This window comes from Oculina patagonica, chromosome 12 (genome assembly GCF_052425735.1).
Source record: "Oculina patagonica isolate OP01 chromosome 12, crgOcupat, whole genome shotgun sequence".
Taxonomy (NCBI): domain Eukaryota; kingdom Metazoa; phylum Cnidaria; class Anthozoa; order Scleractinia; family Oculinidae; genus Oculina; species Oculina patagonica.
The window spans coordinates 26944660-26969743 of record NC_135769.1 but is presented as its reverse complement, the minus strand read 5'-3'; the positions used below and the strand labels follow the sequence as shown (position 1 = coordinate 26969743).

Below are 25084 nucleotides of genomic sequence, written 5' to 3'. Positions count from 1 at the left end.
TTAAGCGTGTATATACAAAACTATTCAGGGATTTTTGTGTACATACTAAAAACGCGCGCATGAATAACGCGCGCGCGTATAAAGGTGGATTTCCCGAGTGATGCTTTATTTTTTACGCGCGTTTACGTGCTTGAAAAAATTAGAGACAATGTATAGACCCAATGCAAATATGGCGGCTGTTAATTTTCGGCTCCCAAAAAAATCATTTGTCAATTATCATGTGTCAGTGTATGAAGTTTAAAGGCTATACTTTCATCTAATGGGAAGTTACAGGGGCATTTATATTGCCAAAAACATGAAAACGAGGCTAGGACGCCAGGATGACTTTTTCCATACAAATCTCTTAAATTTTAAGGAGTCATAACTGCAGCCATATAACTCAAAACACTGAAACTTCTCAGAATAGCAGAAAAAATAAAATATATTTTTAAGTGCCACCATCAGCGTTAAAAGAAACTTGACCAAACAACAGTAATGAATGACAACCATTTTTGCATAAGGTCTATGAACGACTCGCGTGAACGTGTACGCAAGTTGTCCATACATTGACTTTAAATTTTTTCACGCACGTAAACGTACGTAAAAAATTACGCGCCACTGGAAATCCACCTTTAATCGATGTACGCGCTTTTGTTTACCCCCGAGAAAAAGATCTGCGCCTGAATCACAGGCATGCGTAAAAACTATGTACATGCTTTTTTAGCCCCCGAGAAACGTGTGCATGAATTATGGGCGTGCGTTTATGTGTGAAGCTTTCTGCCCGCTTTTGTATACTTGAAAAGTGTACATAAATAACGCGCGTGTGTATAAACCTATTTGCGCACTTTTGTACAACGCCGAAAAACGTGTGCATGAACTGATAAGGGCAATACAGTGTGCCCGCTTATGTGAACCCCCCAAAAACATGCGTATGAATTGCGCGCTTGCGTGTAAAACTATGTGCGCGCTTTTGTATACGCCGGGAAACATTGTGAGCATGAATAACACCATGCAAAAAACTATGTCCGCGCTTTGGCGTATGAAAGTCACTGAGTATAACCCAGGAAGAACGATGTGCGATGTGCAATGTGCGTGCGCTAATGTATGTGCACACTTTCAGTGTACTCGCCAAGTCTATGTGTGACACAAGTTGAGAGCCATCCACAGATTATAAGTGTGGTAAAGAAATTTATTTATTTGTTTTTAAATTAAAGTACTAAATGATTTTTCTCACTTATAACTTGAATGGTATATCCATAAAATACTATCTTCCAATTGCCAAATAGTAATTGTTTATTTGAGACTTCTCTCTCAGACTGATGATCAGAATCAAAATTATCCTTGTTTCTTTTCATACCTTTTCAATAATTAAAACTAAATTCAGAAGACAGCAGAAATTGAAGCTAATTTCAAGTGAAATAAAAGGTGGTAACGTGGGCTGCGGGCTTTTCTATTCCGATGACCACTCTCTTAAATACATAAAGTTATCGTAGATTCAATGACAATTCCCGGAAAGAGAGTTATAAACCAAAAAGAACTTTGAGGTATTAAAATATTGTATCCTTCGACATGCGAGGATAAAGTCAGTTGTGACTAGTGACTTCACCCGTGTTGCTTAAAGCGAAATAAACATCGCTCTGAATAGTTAGTCCATGAGACTGTTAACCAATTGGTTATCTCAACAATGCAAAACATATTTCTTTTATGTGGTGCATGCGCATTATGATGTAATCGGTTTGCGGTTTTACATAAAATACTTTTTAATGATTAATGGCGGTTTTAACATGATGTTATAACTTTATTGCCAGTGCAATGTCTGTTGCTTGAAGTTGTTCAAAACGGACTATATGGTGTTATGGGCAGCTCTGTTATGCTCACCCAGCCGACATTAAGAATCTGATGATTTTCTTCACTGTTTCGTTTTGTTCGGAACAAATATTTGTACACGTCTTTCAGCTAAGCGAAACTTGACAACTATGATGGGTCTATGATGCTCTAATGTGTTTTACTTTGTTGTCACTTGGAACATTGTTTTATGATAAAGATGTCGAATTTTGATTTAATTGTAACGGTGTTCATAGTCTTTTTGTTGTTGACACTTCTTCTTAATCATTTCGACTTTTCTGTCCATGTTTCTGTTCCATGAAACGACCATACTCCGATGGTCCACTACAATCGATTTTTTCCTCCGAGTGGATCTGATTGAGCCCGCGATCAAGTAATCTCGGCCAGGTCGTAGTCTTGGGCATTTGCACTTATAGTCTCGTCGTGGAATCCACAAGAATTCATTTCCCAGTCTTAAACGGACCAATGAGCGCTTGTAACGTGTCATGACGTTGACAGTGACTCTGATCCAGTCCCCTTGTGATGTCCTGTCTAAGCCAAGAACTGCTACTTTCATGGCTGAAAGTGTTAAACGAAAAAATGTTGATTAGTTTTAACTAACTATGGTTTTAACAAACTCGTGTTTGTCTGAATCTTCAAGAAAATTGAATTTTTGACTTGACTCAATGATAGTTGAGATGGCTTTAACTGTATTTTGCGCTTGATCTGAAGAAAATTGTTCTCTAAGTTCGTCAAAAAGTGAAAGGAGGACTTACCAAAATCTTTCCGACAAAACTTCTTCCCAGAAAGACCCACTTTCTTGCACTGAGAACAGGCTGCAATAAAACGAAAAAGTATATCGATTAAACTTACTGTTACGCTTCCCCCACAGAATATCGGAAAAACAAGTGCTGTTTGGTGGTAAACCTCAGCTGTAATTTATGTGTTTCTATCTTTGAACGCACAATACAAGACTGATTCGAAACAGCCCTGTTCGAAATAGGTACCCTGATCTCCTTTATTCCCAACCTCGATACTTTGAAAAGAGAATTTAACTCTTAGCAGAAAATCCTGGCAGAAATTATCACGCAAAGATTGGTGTGAATTTTCCTGCTGTACCAACAATGCAGGGGATGGTCTTTCGTCTTTACAATTTCTTTGAGTCGACTTACAACAAATATCGTTCAACGAGATAGCATAAAAGAACAAACTTACTGGAATCCTTGGGCTGTATAGACATGACTGTGTTCGGTGTTTCTGAAAATATAAAACACAACTTTTACCGACTACATATATATCGAACGATGTGTTTTAAGTTTTTCATATCATTTTACGCCAGAGCGAGCCAATGCTGGCGTGAAACACGAATATAAACAATTTTTACCATCCTTTCTAATTTTCGGTTTATCGCAACAAGACCAGCTGATAAATTTGAATATTCTTAAAACGTGTCTCGCGCATAAACGTTATTTCCAAGACAATTTAACCTGAGTACAATTATCTGTCACTAATTTCTAAGTTTCTAACCACGGTTAGTTGACAGAAAGACTAGAATACTTACTGATACAGGGCACTATAGGACTTTTGGTGTTCTCGTATCCTGCGGCACAGTTGTCACACTGTCGCCGCGTCACGCCTTCCTTACATGGACACTGACCCGTGTTCTGGTCACAAACCTTTCCCATAGATCCGTGCGGGTGGCAGTTACACGCTACAAGAGAATAAAGAAAACGGCGGATATTTGTATAAGTTGTTTTCTAACACCTGACTATAATATTATAGTGTTATCAGTTTCTGGTGTTATATAAACGCGGGCTGTGATTGGATAGCTGCAAGTTTTAAAAGGCTGACAGGTAAGTGTTAGGGGCGTGTAGACATTGCTGGGTGGTACGGCTGCTTTGAGTTTACTCAGTTCACCTGATGAAAGAATAGAAGCGGGTTCGGGAGACCTCTACAATTTCTGTAAACCCTCGCCTGTATCAATCTTTACAAAATAATTCGCAAGAAACGCACAAAGGGAAGATTTCTAAGAGTTATTTTTTTAAAAGATGCAGTAAACATTTTGCCATTGTTTCCCACAAAGTTTTAATTCCATCTTCGGGCTGCCCCTCCCTCTCACTCATAACCACTAACTATTGGGAAACTCGCAATCCGATTGGCTACACAAGAAACAGTGGAGCGTTTATGCCTTGACCATATGGGCTAACAGTGTGTGTAAGTGGGACAACAGTTCCCCTTGGAAAAAAACTACCATTCAAGCCCTCGACCTTCGTTCTCGAGCTAATGTTTGTGTGTTAGAACATACAATTCTCTGGGGTTACCATCAGCCCACGGGCAATCGAAAGAAAAATCTTGACTATTGTTTTTTAAACCAAAGTGTAACTAACATTTGAAAATGGAAACACTCACAAAAATTTGGGAGAACTCAATAAAAGTATAGAAACACTAACTATATGAGATTGCTCATTCGCCCAATCTTTCACTCGATGCCGTTGTACACTCGTGTTTCAACTGAAGAACTCGATGGAAAATCCGAACGTTATTTTCTTTTCTTTTTTTAGAAAAAACTTGGGAAATGTTTTTTTCATTGCTGACATGACCTTGAATGCAAGAATATTCGCGTGTTTTCTTTTTTTTTTTCTTCGATAATTTTTTTAGCTGAAATGCATTTTTATCCAGCCACATCTCCAGATGGGCTTCATATTAGATTTGAAAATTAAGTGGCAGTTTCTCTTAAAGCGGTCCATCGCATTTCGGGTCGGAAAAAAAGTTTTCCCTTAAACTTTGTCCAGTGAACTATCTTAGGTTGCAAGTAAATGCAACGACATTAGTTTTTGGAAATACGTTAAAATATATTTTTTAGAGCTCTCAACAGTGAAGGCTGCAAAAGGCCTAATTTTGAGCTTGGCCAGAACGAGAAATTTCATAAGTTGACGAGCTCGCCGCTCAAAAACAACCAAACGCACCAAATTAGTATTATTATTCCTAAGTTAAGTGGTCCTTCAAAGGTTGGAAACGCATGTTAATTTTGATACATTTTGATTTACGGGTCTGTGAAAATTTAAATATCAGCAACCGTTAGATCGCTTTTTGTAAACATGCAAAAATATGGTGTCTTCGCCGGCCTTTATTCACGAGTCCAGACCAGACCATTCTAAATTCCAACTGAATTCTACTAAACAGATGTTAGGAAGCATAGAAATATAAAAATACCTTGCACTTTTTATCTTCCTTTGCCACAGCGACTTCAAACATTTCGTGCTTATGCGAGTATTTCATACACATTATGCAAATGAGCTTACTTACTCGCATAAGCATGAAACTTTCGAAGTCGCTGTGGCAAAGGAAGATAAAAAGTGCAAGGTATTTTTATATTTCTATGCTTCCTAACATCTGTTTAGTAAGATTCAGTTGGAATTTAGAATGGCCTGGTCTGGACTCGTGAAATAAAGGCCGGCGAAGACACCATACTTTTGCATGTTTACAAAAAGCGATCTAACGGTTGCTGATATTTAGATTTTTACGGATCCGTGAATCAAAATGTATCAAAATTAACATGCGTTTCCAACCTTTGAAGGACCACTTAACTTAGGAATAATAATAATATTCTGGTGCGTTTGGTTGTTTTTGAGCGGCGGGCTCGTCAACTTATGAAATTTCTCGTTCTGGCCAAGTTCAAAATTAGGCCTTTTGCAGCCTTCACTGTTGAGAGCTCTAAAAAATATATTTTAACGTATTTCCAAAAACCAAAATCGTGGCATTTACTTGCAACCTAAGATAGTTCACTGGGCAAAGTTTGAGGGAAAACTGTTTTCCGACCCGAAATGCAATGGACCGCTTATAGAGAAACTGTCACTTAAATGGCTACTACAAATGCTGCCCGATTTCACCTAAAAACAATTGTTATAAATTGATTGTTTTATCTCAGCGCGAGGTCAGTGTCAGTGACTTACGCGATATTTTCTTTTAGTGAATTAGCTTGGTTTGTGAATTTCCTTCCTTCCTTGGGACATATGTCCAGCACATTTTACCCGTCACATGTTTTGTAATTTAGTTCTGATTAACTACGGATGTAGGTTTTAACGTTCTAGTCCCAAGTCCCTTCTGAGTGTCATGTATTTCTGACTTTTAAAGGGGCTGTGGCATACCAATGCGCATATTCAGCTTTTATTGTCAAAGGAGTTTCCAGAGAAGGTTTTATTTTAAAATCAGAAACATATATTTCAAGTACAAGAGAAGAAAAAGTACTAGAAAGAACTTTGACAACTTTTATCGCCTGTTGTAGAAATTGGTTGGAGAAATTGATCGGTGATTGAATTTACACCCCACACACTGTAGAAAACAAGCAAGAAAAATTTGAAGTAAACAATTAAACCCAATTCCTAAAAAGAACAGAGCAGATACCACAGTAAAAATTTGATACGTTTTTTCCATTTGGGAGAATATAAAAAAAGGAACAGCACCATCGAAAAATGCTGCTTTTTAAGCTTTCTTTTGAATAGTCACACGTGAGGATTTCACACACAGAATGATTTGAAAGTTAAAAGGTCAAAATTGCATTATAATTCTTGGAGAAACCTAGTAAGAGATTGAAAGAAAAGCGAATTAAGTTTGAGCTAGCGAGTGACAGTAATGTGCGTTTTGAGCAAATGCAGGTCTAAGTGGATGAAAAAATTGATAGTGTATATTACAGATATGCCATTAATTCCTAAGACGAAAAAAAAAAACAGAATTTACGGACGTTCTCTTCTTCCCGAAGTTGTTCGTTAAAGTGGGAGTTGACTGTAATTTAAAAACTAAAGCGAAAAAAAAAAAAAAACACTAAAAAAATAAAAACAAAATTTTGTCGTTTGCGTGCGCGGCGCGATTTTGACTATCATCACCGTGTGAAATTTCTGGAATATCACATTTCCAAGAATGGGGGAGGTCCTTACTAATGGGGACTTTCCATTGAAGGTTCTATTCCATGGAATAAACTGATTTATGGAGTGTTGACAAGCAGATAACCTTGATTCTCTTGCTAATGGGGCACACGTGCCCCCATTATATGGGTGTGGCACCGAGACGTTTGATGGAATTTTAGTGAAAGAATAAATGGCCACTAATGACATCTATGACTTTGTCCAATTTATCAAAACTGACAACGGTACTAAAGATTTCAATAAGCTTTCCTAGATCGTTTAGAGAAACGGTTATAATACTAGACTTCACATAAACGAGAATAGTTTTTGTGTTACACGGACAGAAAAACATGTGCTTTTAAGGTTACAAAAGTCAGTTACAAAGACTCATTGTCTGAATTTTTTGGCTTCTTCCTTTGGCTAGCTCTCTATCCAGAGGCTGGTAAACTAATGTCTGGCGACTGAATACATTTTTATTTACTTTGATTAGCATTTCAGCGTGGTGAATTTGGGCTAGAAGTTTTACTTTTCCAGTGGCATTTGATTTAGATTAAGGGATCTGTTCCTGTCACAAACAAACCGTAATTTGTTTTTGCATCAAGCCTTACAAGGATTATTGTCTTAAGATTAAGTGCTATGAGTGCCATTAGCTTTAAAATTCTTTAAGTCTTAATTTAATTATTCTTCTCAGGTCTATTTTCATTGATGCACTCAAAAACGAAGTTCTGAACTAAATTAATTAGTTTAGTCCGGATTTTAATCTGTCGGAGTTTAATCCCCGAATTTATATTGCAAGGTGTACCTTCTATCGCCATGACATATATAGTACTGATGTATTGTAATTTTAAAAGACGAGGATTTTCTAAGACATAAAAACTCCGATACAAATACAAATACAGCCTCCCGATATGAACAAACACTCATTTTGGACCGCAAAGTACGAACATGCGTGTACAGCACCGCTTTGAAATAGAAAAAAATGAACCCTTGCGAACCTTTTTCAGAGTGTAATGTGTCGTCATCTGCCTTGTTACGCTTTTAACAATCCTTACAATAATCATTAGCTAGTGGAGAAAAGCTTTTCTTATAAACCTTAACTGAATACCCTTCAAGACAGAGGTGATCTCAGTTCTATTCACTCAAGGGCAGTCGTTAGCATTTCTTCGAAGCGGAATCTATTTATGGTTAAATGCGCTTATTTTTCATCTGCATTAATTCTTGCGGTAAAACATACTATAAACTACTGGTTACAGAAATGAAGCATGTATTTGTGTGGATATGTTTGTGGTAATTACCGAGTTAAAACGTAGACGACTGAAATTCCACCGCTGCCATGCGAAGATGTAGAACGTTTTATAAATTGACAATGCAATGCGTTGCAGATTTGTGCGTTGATAGACTAAAAATGATTCAGTGCCTTTTCATTACCGGTTAAAAGACATTCTCCGTATGTGACCTTTTAATAGAAAAGGTCTTTTCCCGGAGGGTTTCCATACGAAAATGCATTTTGTTTCTGCACTGAAAATCACTAACTGAATTTCCGGCATTTTGATAATAAGTACAAAACTCGTCTGGAAATCAGCGAAAATGGTCCGTTTAAATCTTGTTAGCCTACGTGTGGGCAAAAATACAAGAAATCGAACCCTAGAAGCCATATATTCGCTTTAACAACTGTGTAAACCAACACAAATTTGTGCACAGAAAACCCCACTTGAGTTTAAATCTCGCGTCTTCCCTAATCTTGTTGAAATGATGGTGTACTTAAGTTTAATCTTATTTATTTGCGTGATCTTCAGTGCTTGATTATATGTCAGCAAAACTAAAATTAGATTTGTAATCTTAAATTCAGTTTCTCTTCGAAATGGCGATGTTTTCAACCTTCAGTGCTCCATATAAGAATAAAATAGATCATATCTTGTAACTGAGTGTAGCTTATTATGTTGTATGTTTGAATAAAGATGAATAATAAAAAAAGAGAATAAAATAGAATTGTAATCAGCTAATTTCATTTCTGTCTCGAAGCATAAACTCGGCTTCGGGTCTAAAGGAGTCAATTATTTTTTTCAGTTGACAAGCTCAGCTTAGCTATCGTGCAATCTGTCAACTGTCCAGCATTATCTTACATTGCGTGTTTTTGCGTCCAGCAAGTTAGCAAGTATATGTGACAGAAGAACATATTGTCTAACTTGGCAAAAATTGATGAAAAAACTCTGAGGACATGCCAAATTGCACGAGGTTGAAGGCCTCATAGGAAGTTTCTGAATCCAATTATATCCAAAGTGGACAAGCATGTAATCGTATTACCTTTATATCGTGCATTCCGCCATCGCTGGCCAATTTGGAAAAAAATTGGAAGTCCATGGCAATATAATTAATAACAAAAGATGAAGAAACTAATCATTTCCTGAGGACTTCCGTTGTGCTAATGACTGTGCTATCGCATTTTGTCTAGATAGATCTTGTTAGCGGATTTAATAGTTTTGATTCAATCACTAAATTCGTATCTAACAAATGTTTGCAGAAATCGAGCCAAGGAAACGCCGTAGTTTTAATCTGTCACAAGCTGATGATCGAGAAAAAAACTGAACACGTGAAGCCGATATCTCTCATTAGCTTGCAATGGTTTGGCATTGTAGTTGAATTTGAGTTCTTGATCTTCTTAGCTTACAGCGTGTTTCACATTAATTAAAAGTTTATTGAATTACGTTTTTATGTGAAAGATGCCGATCGTGTATCAATCTATTCAATTGCGAAATTATCTTTTTCCCTTTTGCTTTGAAAGAATAAATAGTGTCTAAATATTTGAAGACAAAAAGGAAGTAATATCACCAACACTCAGTTCAATGAACTCATGTTTTAAACGCAATGGGTAAACAAATACATATATTAATTTAAACAAGCCTTTAGACCACCCAGATGTTCTGCAATCTTCGAATCCTTGCCATGTATCGTCTTTCGTGGTAAAAACTCTTAATTTTTGGCTAGACTGTGAGAGGGTCACCCTACTCGACCAAGAGGCGGAAAGCGCACAAGAGAATAAAGTGTCATCTCCGGATTTTTCGAACCTCGATTTTACGAATCTCCTAATTACTCGCGCCAAAAGTGGTTTCCCTTCACCCAGTCAAACACTGCAATTTTACCCCCCGATTTCTCGAACCAATTTTCGTTTTCCTTGAGTGTAAGGGCCTGTTTACATGATTCCGGAATGACTTTCATTCCGGAACGAGTTCATTCCATCCCCATACATTTCTTTGTATCTGTTTACATGATACCGAGACGAAAGGCAAGTCATTCCGGAATGAGTTCATTCCGGTTTTCATTCCGGAATGAAAGTTTCGTTCTGGAATGACATTTCATTCTGGTATCATGTAAACACAGAACGAAATTCGTTCCGAGATGAAATCGCAACTCATGAAACCGCATACGGACTCCGCAGAGCGAAAAAAACGTAATAGAATTTAATGTTTAGCCTAAACAAGCAGCTCTATGGTCAAATTACTCGTTAAAATTGCAGATACGGCCATTAATGGGCAAAAAAACATGTTTGCGCGAAACATGCGCCATCTTGTTTTGATCTCGCACGAACACCGCGCACGTGAAAATGCCTTTGGTTGAACCGGTTGACTCTGTCATGTAAATGCAGAACGAACTTCATTCCGGAACGAGTTTCGTTCCGGAATGAAAGTCATTCCGGAATCATGTAAACAGGCCCTTAGAGCAGCTTTCAATTGAGTGTCGTAAAACCAAAACCAAAGTAATTACTCTGGCCAATCACAAAGGACACAGACAATCCAGTGAACCAATCAAAACCCGAAGCAAATACATGAGGCTGGCACGAAGCGCGGGAAAACGTGCGCGAGCGAGTCACGATTGGTTTTGCTTTTAGTTCTTATTGGCTGAGAAAGTGGCGCGAGATTTTTAAGCCAATCACTAAGCGTAGTAATGCAAAACCAAAGCAAACGCAATTTATTTTCGACACTCAAGTGAAAACCGCTCTAAAGATATCGGGATTCTTTCTACCAGAATTTCGCTTCTTACTGGTCCTCACTGAGTAGCTGAGAATCCCGAGAGTCACATTTTGGCTATGATATGAGTATGTACATTCAAACAACAGACAATAAGAATAAAAGGCTAAAAATGGCTAAAAAATAACTTTGTTCGACGGTTCGACCATTCAATAGAGTATGCTACTCAAAAATGGCAATATACCAAATCACTCAACCAAACAGTTCCTCATAAACTACAGTTATGCCAAATATTTTGATACAACAAGCAATCTACTTACTTAGAGCAAAGTCTAAAAGACTCTGCCTAGAATTTTCGAGACTCTGAAACATATAAATGGCAAATAAAAAGCTATTACAAGCCCTTACATTTTCTGGCATGGATGAAGAAAACTCATCATATATTTTCTTTTTCATTCTTCTCGAGCAGAGCATTTTATTCCAAACGCATTGATCACTACATAGTTGACAAGTACTCGGTCCACAAGAATTTAGGGATAGTAAAGGGCGATGAAACAATTTTGCGAGCTTACGAGCCAACGCCCATCTATTTACAACCCTTTTCTCAGGAATTCGGCTACACAACAAAACAGGTATTCAGCCAACATAAAACTAACAGATCGAAATTTCAAGAGACTGTAAATTTTGTCATCAACTTAGCAAAGGACACGCGCTGTTCTGCTTGTTAAAATATACCAAAACGACTCTTAGGTCTCGAACATTCACCTATCAAGTCGCCAATTGTTCCTCCCCGTAATTAAATCAACAATGTTCAGTAATTCGTTCAACAGGTATTAGGAGTAACTCATCATAAATCCATCATAAATCCATCATGCATTAGTGAAGTGTTTTGATCTAAAAAAGGAATGAGAGTCAGAAATAGAAAACGAGAGAACACGTTTTCAGCCACCGAGATGTTGAAAGAGTAGATTCCATCAGCAGAAAGAAAAGTTGTGATAAGTGCTTCAGTCTTGCGTACAATAACATTGTAAGCAGGTGGGGATTTATCTTGTTTTATCACCAACTTCTCAGATCTAACATCAAAAGAAATTCGTGGAAATCAGAAAATCGTTATAGCTTTAATTGGGAATGCTCGAATGTTACCCGGACGCTCGATTTTAGCCTGTATCGTTCTCCAGCTCCGTGTCTGTGCACGTTTTTATTAAGTACTTTATCGTCATTAGACATTTTTTATATAGTTAATGTAGTTAAATGTTAAATAAGAATTAGCATTTTGAGCTTGGGGTTGGAAGGGAATAATAGTACAGCACCGCATGCTGGGGAAAACAAACTTGATATTTTACACAGTTTTAAATATTTTTTAAATGTCTTTTTTTAGTATCTATTTATTTTGTGTCCAAAATTAGTATGGGATTTCCCCAGGCTATAAACACATTAATAAAGTTCTCTATTCTATTTTATTCTATTCTATTCTATTCTATTTTATTCTATTCTAGTTTCTTACGTTTGCAGACCCTTCTGTGAGTGATGTCCTTCGTGGGATCTTTATAAAAACCTTCTTTGCAGTAATGGCAGAATCTTCCCGCTGTATTATGCCTACAGTGGATGCACACTCCTCCGCTGTGGCCTCCAGACAGTTTGAAGAGCTCCGTGTTAAACACGCACGCCTTTGCATGCAAGTTACAGTTGCAAGCTAAACAAGAAGAAAGACAACAGTGTTGTGAATATTAAAGTGGAACAAAAGAAACAAGAGTGATTTAGTGATAAGCGATTTACAACCTGGTCTATATAGGGACCAATTCCTTTTCACAATAACGACTTATTTTCTGGTGTCTTAGGCCCGGTTCAGACGCCGTACTTTTCATGAGCCGAACTCAATTCGAATTTGGACCGACCCAAATTGACAAAAGTACGCCTCTTGATTCAGACGCCGTACTTTTTGGCCGTTCCGAGGCCGTTCCTAATACAGTTCCAATAAAACCAGTCAAAATACATTATAATAATTTATGAATTAGGATCGGCACATGAAAAGTACGGCGTCTGAATCAAAGCCATTCCAAAGGCGTTCCACAGGCGAAATTCTCGGCCAAGCCAGGCGGGAAGAACGGGTTAGCCGTTCCAAATTGAAATAGCCGTTCTAATTTGATTCAGACGCCGATCTTTTCATGTACTAATTCAAGGAATTAGGTTCGGCTCATGAAAAGATCGGCGTCTGAACCGGGCCTTAATTACAAAAAAACTCGTGCATTATCCTGTAAAAGCAACAATCTTGGACACAATTAGTGTTCTTGGGACACTTTATGTGTTTCTCACTTGAAACAGATAAATATTTAGTAATACCCCCTCCTCCTTTACAAAACGTGACAAAACAATGGCTCCCATTGCTGTTTATCTTGCAACATTGTTTTTTTTTTTTGGGGGGGGGGGATTTTTTTTTTCAAGGAATAATGACTCGGGTTGTAGCTAGGACACGAACTCACGCTTAACCAGCAGATACAATGCGGCAAAGGGACAGAGCTGAGTGTCCGGTTATAATTCTGGTTTCATCTGGGAGTGACCTGCCCGTAATATAGAGGTGTCCATATTATTTTGTACTCCTCTCTTCCCACCTTCCCAACAAATGTGTCGTAAATTGTAGACTTACAATATGCTTGGCATACAGACTATTTTATTTTAAGTGAAAACGACTTATAAACGCAAAGTGTACGCATTTCAGAAAATAACACATACTCGTGATGCAGTCTGACAAATTTCGTTCTTGTTGTATATTTGTGGTGAAGGCTAACTTTCAGTTTTTTAAAATGTATTGATAGGTTTGCTTCACCCGATTTGCGGGTGATTTTTGTTTCAAATTCACTTATCAACAGTTGTTTTTTAAGGCTTCTCAGCTCATAGCTCCACGACAACAGAATTGTTACGACCCTGTGCAGCTCAGGATTTTCTTTACAACCAGCCACAGTTAACAGCAGAGAGCTACCCTGTCAGAAATTTCCTGACGCACTTTTCGGCAATAACAAATGATTAGGTGAACATGTCATTTTCAAAATGATTTATTATTGTCTTGACCATGTTTAATTTCCAGGTATTCATCTTCTTTGCGTCTTTTCGGCCGGACACGCGCGTAAATTGCCAATCTAAAGAGGAAACTGCCTCACGAACGCCTATTTTTGTCCATGGGTTGTGTTGTCTTTCGAATACTGAGACGTATTTCCAATTTTCAAGCTTCCCTTTCAAGAGATTTCTCTGGGACTAGTATAACAACAGAATTGACACACAAGAGACAAATAGGCTACAGGGCATTGTCTTTTGGCCGCATTCTGTCCACTACGGTGATTTATGATTTAATTTTTACCCGGCATGAAACAAACTTTGACTGCTCACAGCGCCAGGGTAGCACTTCATTAATCACTACACTCTATACATTTCTCGATTGCCTCATCCGCTTCCCGTACCGACAAAGTCGCATCAACAAGGTCGCATCAGGATTTTGTTGAATTAACTTAGATCCTGCAGAAGACAAGTGAAGCCGCAAATTTGCTGCGGCTATTGAACTTGGTCAACACCTTGTCAAAGTTAGCGGAAGTCACAGTCGTTCACATTGCAAATAAAGAAATTTTGATTCAGTGCACAACGTTCCCGCGTCCGCCATTTTGGATACTTCATGAACAAACTCCCAACTAATAAATGGCCAAATTTTCTGTTTCTTCTTAGATATGTAAACGTTTTGAGACCTGAAAATTTAAATCAGATCTTGCTATCCGTGTTTTGTTTGATTTGAGAGTACATGTAATATGTTATCGGTGTATGATTGAGTGTTGTGGGGGCTTCTAATATCCCGGGTAATATTCGTTCATCGAAGTACATGTACACTGCAAACAGAAAGTTTTTATAACATAAATTGTTTTAAGCTTTCTTTTGTCGAAATAATAACTTCGGTTATTAAGTCAATAAGTCATAGCCAGGCTATAATACGTTGTCCATGTTGTAAAAATAGATAAGCGGAAATTTCGGCCATTTAATTTTGCCTGTTGTGGATTTTGTAACACTTGTTTATTCCGGTCGTAATCTTGGTCAGCCAACATTTTAGTGAAAATAGCTGATAATATAGGACTGAAAAGAATAGTTCAGAGCTAACGGTTTTTTCTTTCTAGCTTTGCTTAAGCGCCTAATGTTCAACAAATTCTTATGAACAACTGTAAAAATTCATTTTCCTTTCTTCCCAAGTGAAGCTTAACACAAAAACAAATCTGTCCTCGGACCTGTATGCTTTAATTAAGCGTTAAAATTTAAAGCATGCAAGCCGTGCTATAAATTACCGTTTTCTTCACTTTTTAACAATCAACAGACCCTGTACCAAGCCAGGCTACAAAAAGAAATAGGTCATACGCTGACTGAAATTTTGCAGGTTTAAGGCAAATTTGACGGGATTTTTACTCATTTGAAAGTGAATGTCTCCAAAACATAACTACTCTCGAAGAAATGTGTACCTTTTCCAGAAGTTTCTACTCGTTCAAATGAAAAATAAACTATCGATATCAGAATTTTTGGGCGTTCAAGTGTAATTAAAATTCGTGTATATATTGGCAACTTTGCATGGGTTATAACAAGGCTTTTTTTTAAAAATAGTTGCTTTGTCGGACGATCATAGAATTTTCTTAATTAGTCTCAATTAAAGAAACTATTTTGCCGCCACAAAGAAGTAGGCTCTTAAGCTATTCTTATATAAATATTCTCTCGTTATTTGTTCTTTGTTCTCTGTTTTTGTAGAGTGATTTTCGTGTCGCCATGAAGACTCATCAAAACACAGGCCTTTATAATAGGCCTTTTTTGTGATATGAATTTTGAGTTCGCGGAACCTTGGTAATTCTTTGCATTCTTTACAAGCGCGCACTTATAATCCCACTTAAAAAGTACAGTCCCAAGTATTTCACTAGAATTTTAACTCGTGAACTACAAGTTCGAAAAAAAGCACTGCAAAAAATCTCTAAAAACCGTTTTGTTTGGTAGACCTTTAATTGTGCAGACCACAAAATATGGCCATTTAAACACCGCGGTTACCCTTTCAGCCCTGAGGCGGTTAACAAACGAATTCTCCAAAACTGGCCTGTACATTTTCTATTAGAACAAGTTGAGGCCAATCGAGGTACTAACTTGATTATATAACGAGACATTTTCCATTCTTTCAGATCACTTCCTTCACAATTCTAAAGATCCGCACCCTTGACTTTGTGTGGATTCAAGGTCTGACCGTTTTGGTTAGCTGCGCGGGTTGATGTGTATGTATACAGTTCACGGTCTAACTGACGCCGAAGGAGGGTGAACAGCCTTGTTTTGCGTGCTATTGTACACAGCTATAAGACAATCGTAATGCGTCAAAGCCGGTTGTTAATATACAGAGAAAATAGCCGTCTTTAGAAGGTAACACCTCATTTATTGTCCACTAACTCGACATCAGACATTCTGGGACCTAACTTGATCCTTTGTCCTCTCAGAGGGATGCCGCACGTTTTTGCTCGCCAAGTGTTAAAACGTTAAAACAGTAGCCCCAAAACAAATTATGTTAAAAAGTTTGCCTCTAAACTTCAAGACACATTCTGCAAGACGTTTTTCCGGCTCCAAAGAAGCGTTGTTTTGCGCCAACTTGTAAACGCTAATTAGCCCTAAATGCGTCTAAATGTGTGCCGATGACAGTTATTACAAGTCTACGCATAAGAGGGCAAATTAGCGAGCGCAAACACTCTCAATGGAACAATACGCCATCACGTAAACAATCTCAAACGATACACGACACACGCTGTGATTTATCGATGCAAGAAAACTAGACATTAGACCATAAAACTACCCTTAAAAAATGATTTATCGATCTTACTTACCTACACATTCGTTTGCCGAGTTCTCGGTTGCAGGCCTCCACGGTCGGTCATTAAAAAATGCCTTGCATTGCTCGCAGTTGGTCCCAGCAGTATGGTGCTTACACTCGCAAACTGGCTTGCCGTCACGGCTGATTGGGCACCTGCCGGCATGTCCATTGCAGCGACAACGTCCGCCGACTGCCAGGTCCGACACGGCGTAGTATTTATACTCTAGCTTCTTCTTGACCGCGCTGATGCGGTTGAAAACGATTTTGATGTCAGTCGCGCTGACCCATTCTTGGAGAACGTAGCTGGCTTCAAAATCGTTCGCCGAAGGTCGACCCTCTAGGGTGCTGAAGGCTATTCTACCCCCTTGAAGAGGTTTTATAAGATGCGCATCCGTGCAAAGCGCTTCCTGTTCGTTTTCTCTGCTAGCAAAGGCCTTCTTTAGTCTCCCATAGGCTCTACTGCAAGAGCTCGAATAGAACTGATACGGCCTCCAACTCTTGCCAAAATCCAGTGACTTGTATATCGCCATAGAATCGGGCCTAGGGCCGCAGAACTGCAAGCTGATATAGGTTATATCGTAGGTTTTTCCAAGCGAGAGGATTAGGGTAACGTTCTCTCGGGATTGCTTGGGATCCGCTTGCCAGCAAGTCACATTGTTTTGGTTGTGTAAATCAGTCAGATATTTGACAGGGTAAGTTTTGCTTGGAATCCTTGAGTCGCATACATGACAAGTGTCACCTAAATTGTGTCCTCTAAGCGGCCATTTGCAGAATCTTCGCGGAGGTTTACCGCATGAGTGGCTTGCAAAGATCCGTTTCCCGTACGCCAAGTTGTGAAATTCTGGCAAACATTGCTGAGGCCTTCCGTAATCATCATAACAAGAGTCTGTCCGAGCCGACGAAGCTGTCACAGTTGATAAACTTTGGCGATAAAAGTTTGGTACCAATATAAATAACACAATAAAATTCAACATAGATATAAAACACTGCTTCTCCATGCTGAACCTGCTCAGGGATTTGGCACGAGAGAAAAACCCCAGTTCTTGACTTCCACTGAACTCACTTTGGACAAACGGAAATGCCCGTCGATGGAATTCTTGCTTAACGTCTAGTACTCACTTGTTGATGATATTTAATACGATAAACACTCTCAATCAAAGCAGATTTGGCTAAGGCTTCGTTGTCTAATCTCTACTTTAGCCACTCGTGTCGGCCGTATAAGATCTTGTCAGGTTTGCGTCGCGCTCCCAAACGCGCGCTGCCAATTTGCTACGCGATTCCCTTGCCGTCACCTAATCAATCATAGGCCCTTTATGACCTAGCGGTGTTATGAGGTAGTTTGTCCTGTTAATAAAAGAAAGAAAAGATTCACAGTTATGCAGATGATGTCAAAACACACAATTAATCACTTATTGCGGGCTATTCATATTATAATTCGGGGTTAAAAGATAAAAGATAAAATCACAATTTTCTCTCGCCTTCGCTTGACCTTCGGTTAGGTTGTCAGATACTACTAGGTTGTTCTACAGTTGCGGTTTTATCGAAAGAAAAAAAAACTGTGTTTGGATTTGGCGTACAATGCAAAACGAGCCGGATTATAAACAAACTAATCACAACAATTTGGAACGGCAGAATTTTCGAGATCACTTTGCGTTGACACGGGTATTCGCCAAGATTGCTTTTGCTCACCGTTGTCAACATAAGGTTCTAAAATGATTATACCATAAGTGAATTCCACAGTGAGACTTCTGTGCGAATTACAAATTCTGTACAAACCTTGTAAGATCACAGCATCAAATGGTCCGTGCTGTAAGTTATGACTGAATGATCAACGCCGGGCAGTATAGCACTCCCGTCGATCGTATATTAACCGCTTGCCCCTCGTAAAACCCCCATCCTCGTTCTTATTGATTTCCGAAACGATGTATAAAAAATCTGTGACCCCTGCACCGGCGATGAAAGCTTAACGCGGTTCACTGACGTGAGGCAGTTCTGCTAAAGCGATCGCACTATTTACCAATGTTGTTACGAAGCATGGAGTTTGGGAGCTATTAAACACTCCGCCGACACCTTCGTCGCCAGTTCTTTAGAAACGTGTCGATTTGATGAGCAGATAACTAACAAAATGCGACTATTTGTCAAGTTAGTATGACAGAAGCGCCCCCATGTTACTTATGAGAGCTCCAACCAAACAATCACCCCGGGTGGTCGAGAGATATGTCACTCAAATCGCGTTTGCTCTTTGCACGAGATGTACTCTTTATTGCCTTCAAACAAAGGGTACACAATTCCCAATTACACAATTCGCGAGCACTGTTTAATCTTTCATTTAATCCTTGTTTTAAACCGTTATGAAAGCACAAAGTAATCGCCGGCGCATTTAATAGCTCGTCAATACGGTTTCTTCACTAGCTAATTACAATACCCTGCCTTATCACGTATAACTAAACTTGAACCATTGACGCGATGAAGACAGGAAAGAATAAAGATAAGCTAGGCTAATTATTGAGCTATATCTGTTTACAAGCTTTCCTAAAATAAAACACTAGATATTCTCAAGTCCTGATTATTTTGCAAGCAATAATTGAGTAACCGGAGACATTTACTAGCCGGGGAATTCAAGAAAATTACTTGCAAAGTGTCGTCAAAGTTATCAGTGTACAAATTCTTGCGTATTTTCAAAAGGGTAGCTCTTGAAGAGAATTCATAAAATGAAAGCCTTGCGTAGTTTGCTTTCGTTAACACAACCAGCTGTGCCTAATTAGTTTACCTACTGTATATTTGTAAACAGGCCAATTTTTTTAGTACCTTTGATTTGCATGGCTCCGAAATAAGTAGTTTTTCGCCGTCAGCGGAGAATGATTTCGGGGACTAAATGGCTCCTAAAACCGCGAAACCGCGGTTGTACTCCCTTCAGGATCGCAGGTTGTACGCGACAACATATTATGGCCAGATATGGCCTCTTCTACCTGATCCGGGTGTATGGAAAGCCTTATTTCACAGCGGAATTGAGTTTCCTTGAAACAAATAACCTTGTACATCACGATTACACCCAAAAGGAAGTAGACGGTGGTTTGATTTCCATCACTCATCGTTTGTACACTTAGGATGTGCAAGTGTGGTGAGGTTAGGACATGAAGGCATTTTCCTTTCGCAGCTCATCCGTCATTACACCAGAGTGTTGAAATGGTGATTGCTCCCCTGTCGTGCTTACTAACTGCTTTAGCGACTCCTAATGGCAGTTTGTCTGGAAATGTCATCAATTTGTTCTCTATTTCATACCAAATAAAAGCGTTATTTGACCAAGTTGAATTTATTTAAACGACTTTTCCTTCCTACCACTTTTCTCTTTTGTGCGTTTGAAGAGTACTTGAATGAAATTTTAGAAAGGTAATTTAAAGTAAGAAAAAAAGTAAGGTATACTCTATCTCAGACCAAATTGGCCAAACCTTTATCCTCAAATCTCCGACTAAAACAACCCCCAAACCATATCCTTAAGGGTGCGCATACCTACAAAAACCTATATATAGGTTTGTATAGTGTTTCTAGTTGCAGTAGTAGTAGTAGTGGCTCTAAAGCGAAAGCTTTCGGAAAAATTTAAGACTTTGTATGGAGAATTTTGGCGGGAATTGCGCACGCGCGTGGCGTTTGACCGCTGTGTGCACTTACTGCGGGTTACGATGGCACAGATTGTAAGTCAGCGGTTTATTTATAGTGAACCTGAACACTACAGTTTAAAAATTACGGCGCCTTGAACTCATAGCTATCAATAGCTACAATAGATGGTTTTAGGACCGAAATTTAGCTTGTTCTCCTGAATGTTTGCCTTCAGTCGCAAGCTCGCAACGTTCCCTCCTTCCTAGCCTGCGAGCAGGCTCACCTTGGGGCACGCGCACACAGCGATCAAACGCAGCGCGCGTGCGCAGTTCATGTGTAATTGCCGCCAAAATTTTCCATACAAAGTCTTAATTTTCCGTAAACTTTTGCTTTAAAGCCGAAAGTTAACGCCGTCCCTGGAAAGTTAAGGTTTAAACGCCGCTTATGTATTGGAAATTTGATAATTCATCTCCACTGAGTGTCCCAGCTTGAAATGTTCTTTCACCGTACTATTTCTTTAACAATTTCTTACAAAAGTTTGCCCACTTTGAAGTCGAAAGTTTGAGGCGGCGAAGACAGGACGTGACGTCATTTTTGCGTTTGAGCGCTGTGAAGGGCACGCGCGGCTACCTCCTTCCCGGCTGATTGCCAGTGAATTTCTTTGAAACTTAATTACCATTCGATGCATTTTTCCTTTCCTTTCCTTCGCTGGCCGAGACCCCACCACGTGATCTGCAAATAAATGCCTACAAATAATGGTCTGCTTATACCCATTGGCGTCTAACAGTGTTTTGCTTCAAATAATGTTCAGATCATGCGTAGTCGTGTTCACTTCCGAGAAAAATGACGGCCCGTTTTCCAGAGCTGTCGGAGAACGATTTGAAATTATTATTTCTACAAGGCCAAAAACAAACTCAGTGATCGAATGATAAAACAATTATTTAACTCGGTTATCGTAAACTATCGTGATTTGTCAGTGGCCTGTAGATGTTTAATTTCGTCCGAGTTTAAAATTCGACTCAAACCTCCACTATTTCTTCAATGATTTTGTGATTTTTTATTATTTTGACATTTTGTTCCACACTAAAGAAAATTCTGTACATTGAAAAGATGGTTGAAGCTATCTTGACAGGACTCCTTTAAAAACGTACCAGCCCCACTGGATAGAGACCAACGATAACAAAGTGAATTTTTACATCTTGCCTATAAATTAAGATGTCTTACTTAATACATCTTAGTTACCTGCCTAGGCTGAAGAACTGCATCACCATCGATCGGTCTCTATTGGAACATGTTGGAAGATCTTTAAAGGTAATCCCTGTTCATTTCAAGAGCCAAGAGGCCTAGTGAGAAACGAAGGAAAGAAGATCTTTGATTGTTGTGGTGACCCACACCCCTTCTTTGAGGCAAACGAAGACGAAAACACAAGCTACACGATTTGCTATTTGTTTTTAGGAGAATGTGACAGACACGCGAAAATGAATCAGCTAAAACGTATTTAAACAGCTTTAGTAACTCAGGATATTTTTGCAAGCAATGACACGATTCTTCATCGTGAGCCCACGTGTCATTTCTTTTTATCTGCTCCTTGCAAATTAATTTCATCTATTTTGTCAATATTTTAAATTGCCGGATTAAATATATCCTGTCTTTTTTCTCAAGATTTACTCCCGAACGATTATCTCTGTTTTTTCGTTCTCAAGTATTATTATCTTAATGCTAATATCTCTCCAGCCATGACATCTTTTTCAAACCTTTATTTTCCAATCGCTCAAAACATATCAATCCCTTCCGAAATGACAGTTTTTGAGTTGAAATACGTGCACGTCCGAAGAGTAAAAATAACATCATACATCATACTTGTTGTTCAGTAATGTTTTCTTACGACGGTGAAACTTCTTCATTCTCTTCCATCATAAAGATGTTCCATTAAAATTGGCGAAACTGAAATATGTTTTACTCTCGTTCTTATTTCTTCTAAACACAGTTTTGCTTTGATGTAATTCATGAATGAGTCTGGTATGACATTTGGATATTTGCGAGGACTGCCGACTCCTTTCCGAACCAAGATAGCACGAAATTTATTCGATTATCAACCACTGCGTACTCCACAAATAACAGCGATCCCGTCTCTCGACTCTTTCAGTACGTCTTAAAGCCTGGTTCTCATATAATCGCCCCGATCGTTTCTATCGCCTCTGTCACTTCCAAAAGTTTTCTTGCGATCGGGGCGATGATATGAGAACATCACAAAGACGATCGCTTATGTCTGCGACCGATTGGGGTGATCATCCATGTTTTATTCTTCTATCTTTGCTTTCCCTTCTTCTCTAGCAGGTCACGCGTTTTGCTCTTTCATCGAAGGCTGCCATTGTGATGGATCTAGGGCTAAAATGGTTGTTTTTCGTAGTCCTCGCTCATATCAGGCGATCGGGACGATCATATGAGAACCCTCGATCGCTTCCAATCGCCTTTGATCCCCTACGATCGTCTCAGTGATTGCTAAAGAAGCCTCTGCGCGAGGAGAGAGTCGATTCGATATAAACGATTGGGGCCAACATATGAGAACCAACTCTTAAGATGAAAATACAAATTTTCTTTAGCCTGATTGCGATACAGAATTTGGTGGTATGCCTAGATATTATCGTTGACGATTTCTCGAATTTTCACTTCCCCGTTTGACAATGTTTTGATATTAATAAGGATTAACTAGAAATTATTTACATTTGGTAACTAAAGCTTTCTGATTCATGAAGAAACGCAAAGGAAAATATGTTGCATTTTCTCTTGAATTTTTAATTGCCAGCAATAACTAAAGACCAGTTTACACAAGCAACTTAATTGTGAAAATTTTTATTTGCTCGCGTAGACGAGGAAAATTGGCCAATTTTTAAATGACAAATATATTTGCTGAGAACTTGGTGTGTTCGCTTTTTGTGACAAATAAAAGAAGTTCTCACATACGAAAAATTACTCTTGTAGGCGACTCGTCACATAAAATGTGGCAAATATTTCGACAGCATTGGTGGTCCCCAATCTCCCACTGGGCACTGTGCGCGCATATCTCTGCTGTCCAAAGTCATTACTGGCGCAGTAAACTTTGAACTGTTGACAAATAATTGTGCCATCCTGACACGATCAAATATATTTGTCACATAAAAATTTCCGAGGGCCCGAGGCAATAAAAATATTGTATTGTTTATAACGTCACACGCTTGTTGACTATTAATAGAAAGAAAAGTGTACACCGCACTTCAAGTCTCATATCCATATAGCCTTCTGATACAAAGCAATTTTATCAATAAAAATTCGAACTGTAAGAATTCGAACTGGTACAAAGCAATTTCTCAATAAGAATTCGATCTTAAAAAGTTGAATCAGAGAGAGTTTACGTGCCATTTTTCAAAGTCAAAGAATTAAATATATACACAGTTCTCCACAGTTATATACACAGTTATCCAGTTCAATTAAAGATCTTCGTTTATAGCAACGCTACCTACCTTACTAAGTATTCTTGCTCTAGTTTATCCGACCAAAAGTTATTTTAGTCTCCTCGTCAGCTCTAAATTCAGTTCATAATGTAGTGGCAAACATCTGGATGTGAACCATGAAACTTTCACTTAAAATATGGTCGTAGATAGATGACACAGCACAAAAACATTAACGAGATATAAATATCAAGATTCGGTGATGCATACTTAAGTGAATTTTCGCTCGGCTGGGAGGGGGAGAGGGGAGGGGGGGATTCATTGAGCACCTGCCTTGAAATTTTGAAACAGAATATCTGTGAAAGTATTTGTGACGTTATTTCTCAGTAAAAATAGCAATCTGGAGTAGAGAGGGTCCTTCAATTTCGACCCACAAAAAAACCCAAAAACCGATCAGTTTTCAGTCCTTAAAATTTTCGTCCCATTTTATGCTGGTATAGGTCATTTGAGGAGGCAACTATCCTCCAACCGTCCGCCTCTATGTACATCAGTTTATTCAGCCAATGATACTGTTACGACGTATCCAGCGATATACGAACAACAGGCCGGGTTGGCTCCAGATAAGTGAAAATATTAAACCAGGGCACTGCACATGACTTGCTGATGTTGGGCGAAAACTTTTGTACTTTAACACGATGTTAGTGTAGTGAGTCGTGCTATTTTCGAACAATGCCCAAATCAGAGCACAATTAAGGTATTTAAAGTTTTTCCTTTATGCGTAGTCTAGACGCAAGTTTGTTTGAAAACAAGCGATATTTGCTCGGCCTGAAGCGCTCGTCGATTAGTTATGCTTGTTTCTTCGAATAGCCGAAACTCAAGATACCAAACTTGTTGAGTCCTTAGCAGGATAGCTTCATAAGAGAATACTAAGACCCCCCCAAAAATGTAAGTTTACCGGATGCAAATCTCGTCAGTTGGCTTACTTTAAAGCTACTGACTTGCAGTACGTAACCTGAGTTTTCATACAAAAATCAACAAACCGAGTCTACAGGTTGCTTGGTGTAACTTGTCACAGTCTATTGCTTTATCTTAAATATGATATTAAACAACCACATTTTAGGCGTCTAAAATTCTGAAAAGAACACCCCATATCAAATCCCTGCTGAAGTAAACACTTGAAATCGCTAAGTTGTTTACAATTAGTGGATTTAAGTACAACATTTCCAAAAATAAAAATGTAATATTTGAATATGAGATTTCTAAACAAGAACATCCTATTTCTGAGTTCGCAAATATAAGGACGGACCATTATTATTTTGGAGGGGGGTATAAAAAAAGTGAAAAAATGTTTGCAGTGCCTAGAAAGAAAAAATAAATTGTTTGCAAACACGATATGTACAACATTTCGAAAAAAATGTTTGCAGAGGTGAATAAACAAAAAAAAGTTTGAAGAGGAAAATTTTTCATACCCCCCCCCCCCCCTTAAAAAAACTCATGGTCTGTCCCTAAGTGTTCTGCACAGCTAGGGCC

The 25084-nt window shown here is 38.6% G+C and overlaps 1 protein-coding gene across 4 annotated transcripts; it reads right to left on the bottom strand.

Annotated features, from left to right (window-relative positions):
• Positions 1-1756: 1756 nt before the first annotated feature.
• Positions 1757-23760, bottom strand: LOC144633888 (netrin-1-like). Of its 4 annotated transcripts, XM_078492812.1 has the most exons (8): positions 23627-23685; positions 21369-21469; positions 16543-17873; positions 12174-12362; positions 3365-3514; positions 3019-3060; positions 2580-2639; positions 1757-2382 (listed from the first exon to the last, which is right to left on the bottom strand). In XM_078492812.1, the coding sequence occupies exons 3-8, from the start codon at positions 17525-17527 to the stop codon at positions 2039-2041; spliced, it is 1770 nt and encodes a 589-aa protein (XP_078348938.1). In that variant the 5' UTR covers positions 17528-17873; positions 21369-21469; positions 23627-23685; the 3' UTR covers positions 1757-2038. The 4 variants fall into 4 exon arrangements, with proteins under 4 accessions (XP_078348938.1, XP_078348940.1, XP_078348939.1 ...); XM_078492814.1 differs by lacking the exon at positions 21369-21469 and having other exon boundaries at positions 23627-23760; XM_078492813.1 differs by lacking the exons at positions 21369-21469; positions 23627-23685 and adding an exon at positions 19338-19612.
• Between the last annotated feature and the right edge of the window lie 1324 nt (positions 23761-25084).

Excerpts from the sequence above, each read along its gene's own strand:
- LOC144633888 (XM_078492814.1), bottom strand. The coding sequence starts at position 17,527 with ATGGAGAAGCAGTGTTTTATATCTATGTTGAATTTTATTGTGTTATTT. Across the intron at positions 3,515-12,173 it reads TCACAGAAGGGTCTGCAAAC|CGTGTAACTGCCACCCGCAC; the intron begins GTAAGAAACTAG and ends ATTCTCTTGTAG. Across the intron at positions 2,640-3,018 it reads TATACAGCCCAAGGATTCCA|CCTGTTCTCAGTGCAAGAAA; the intron begins GTAAGTTTGTTC and ends GTTTTATTGCAG.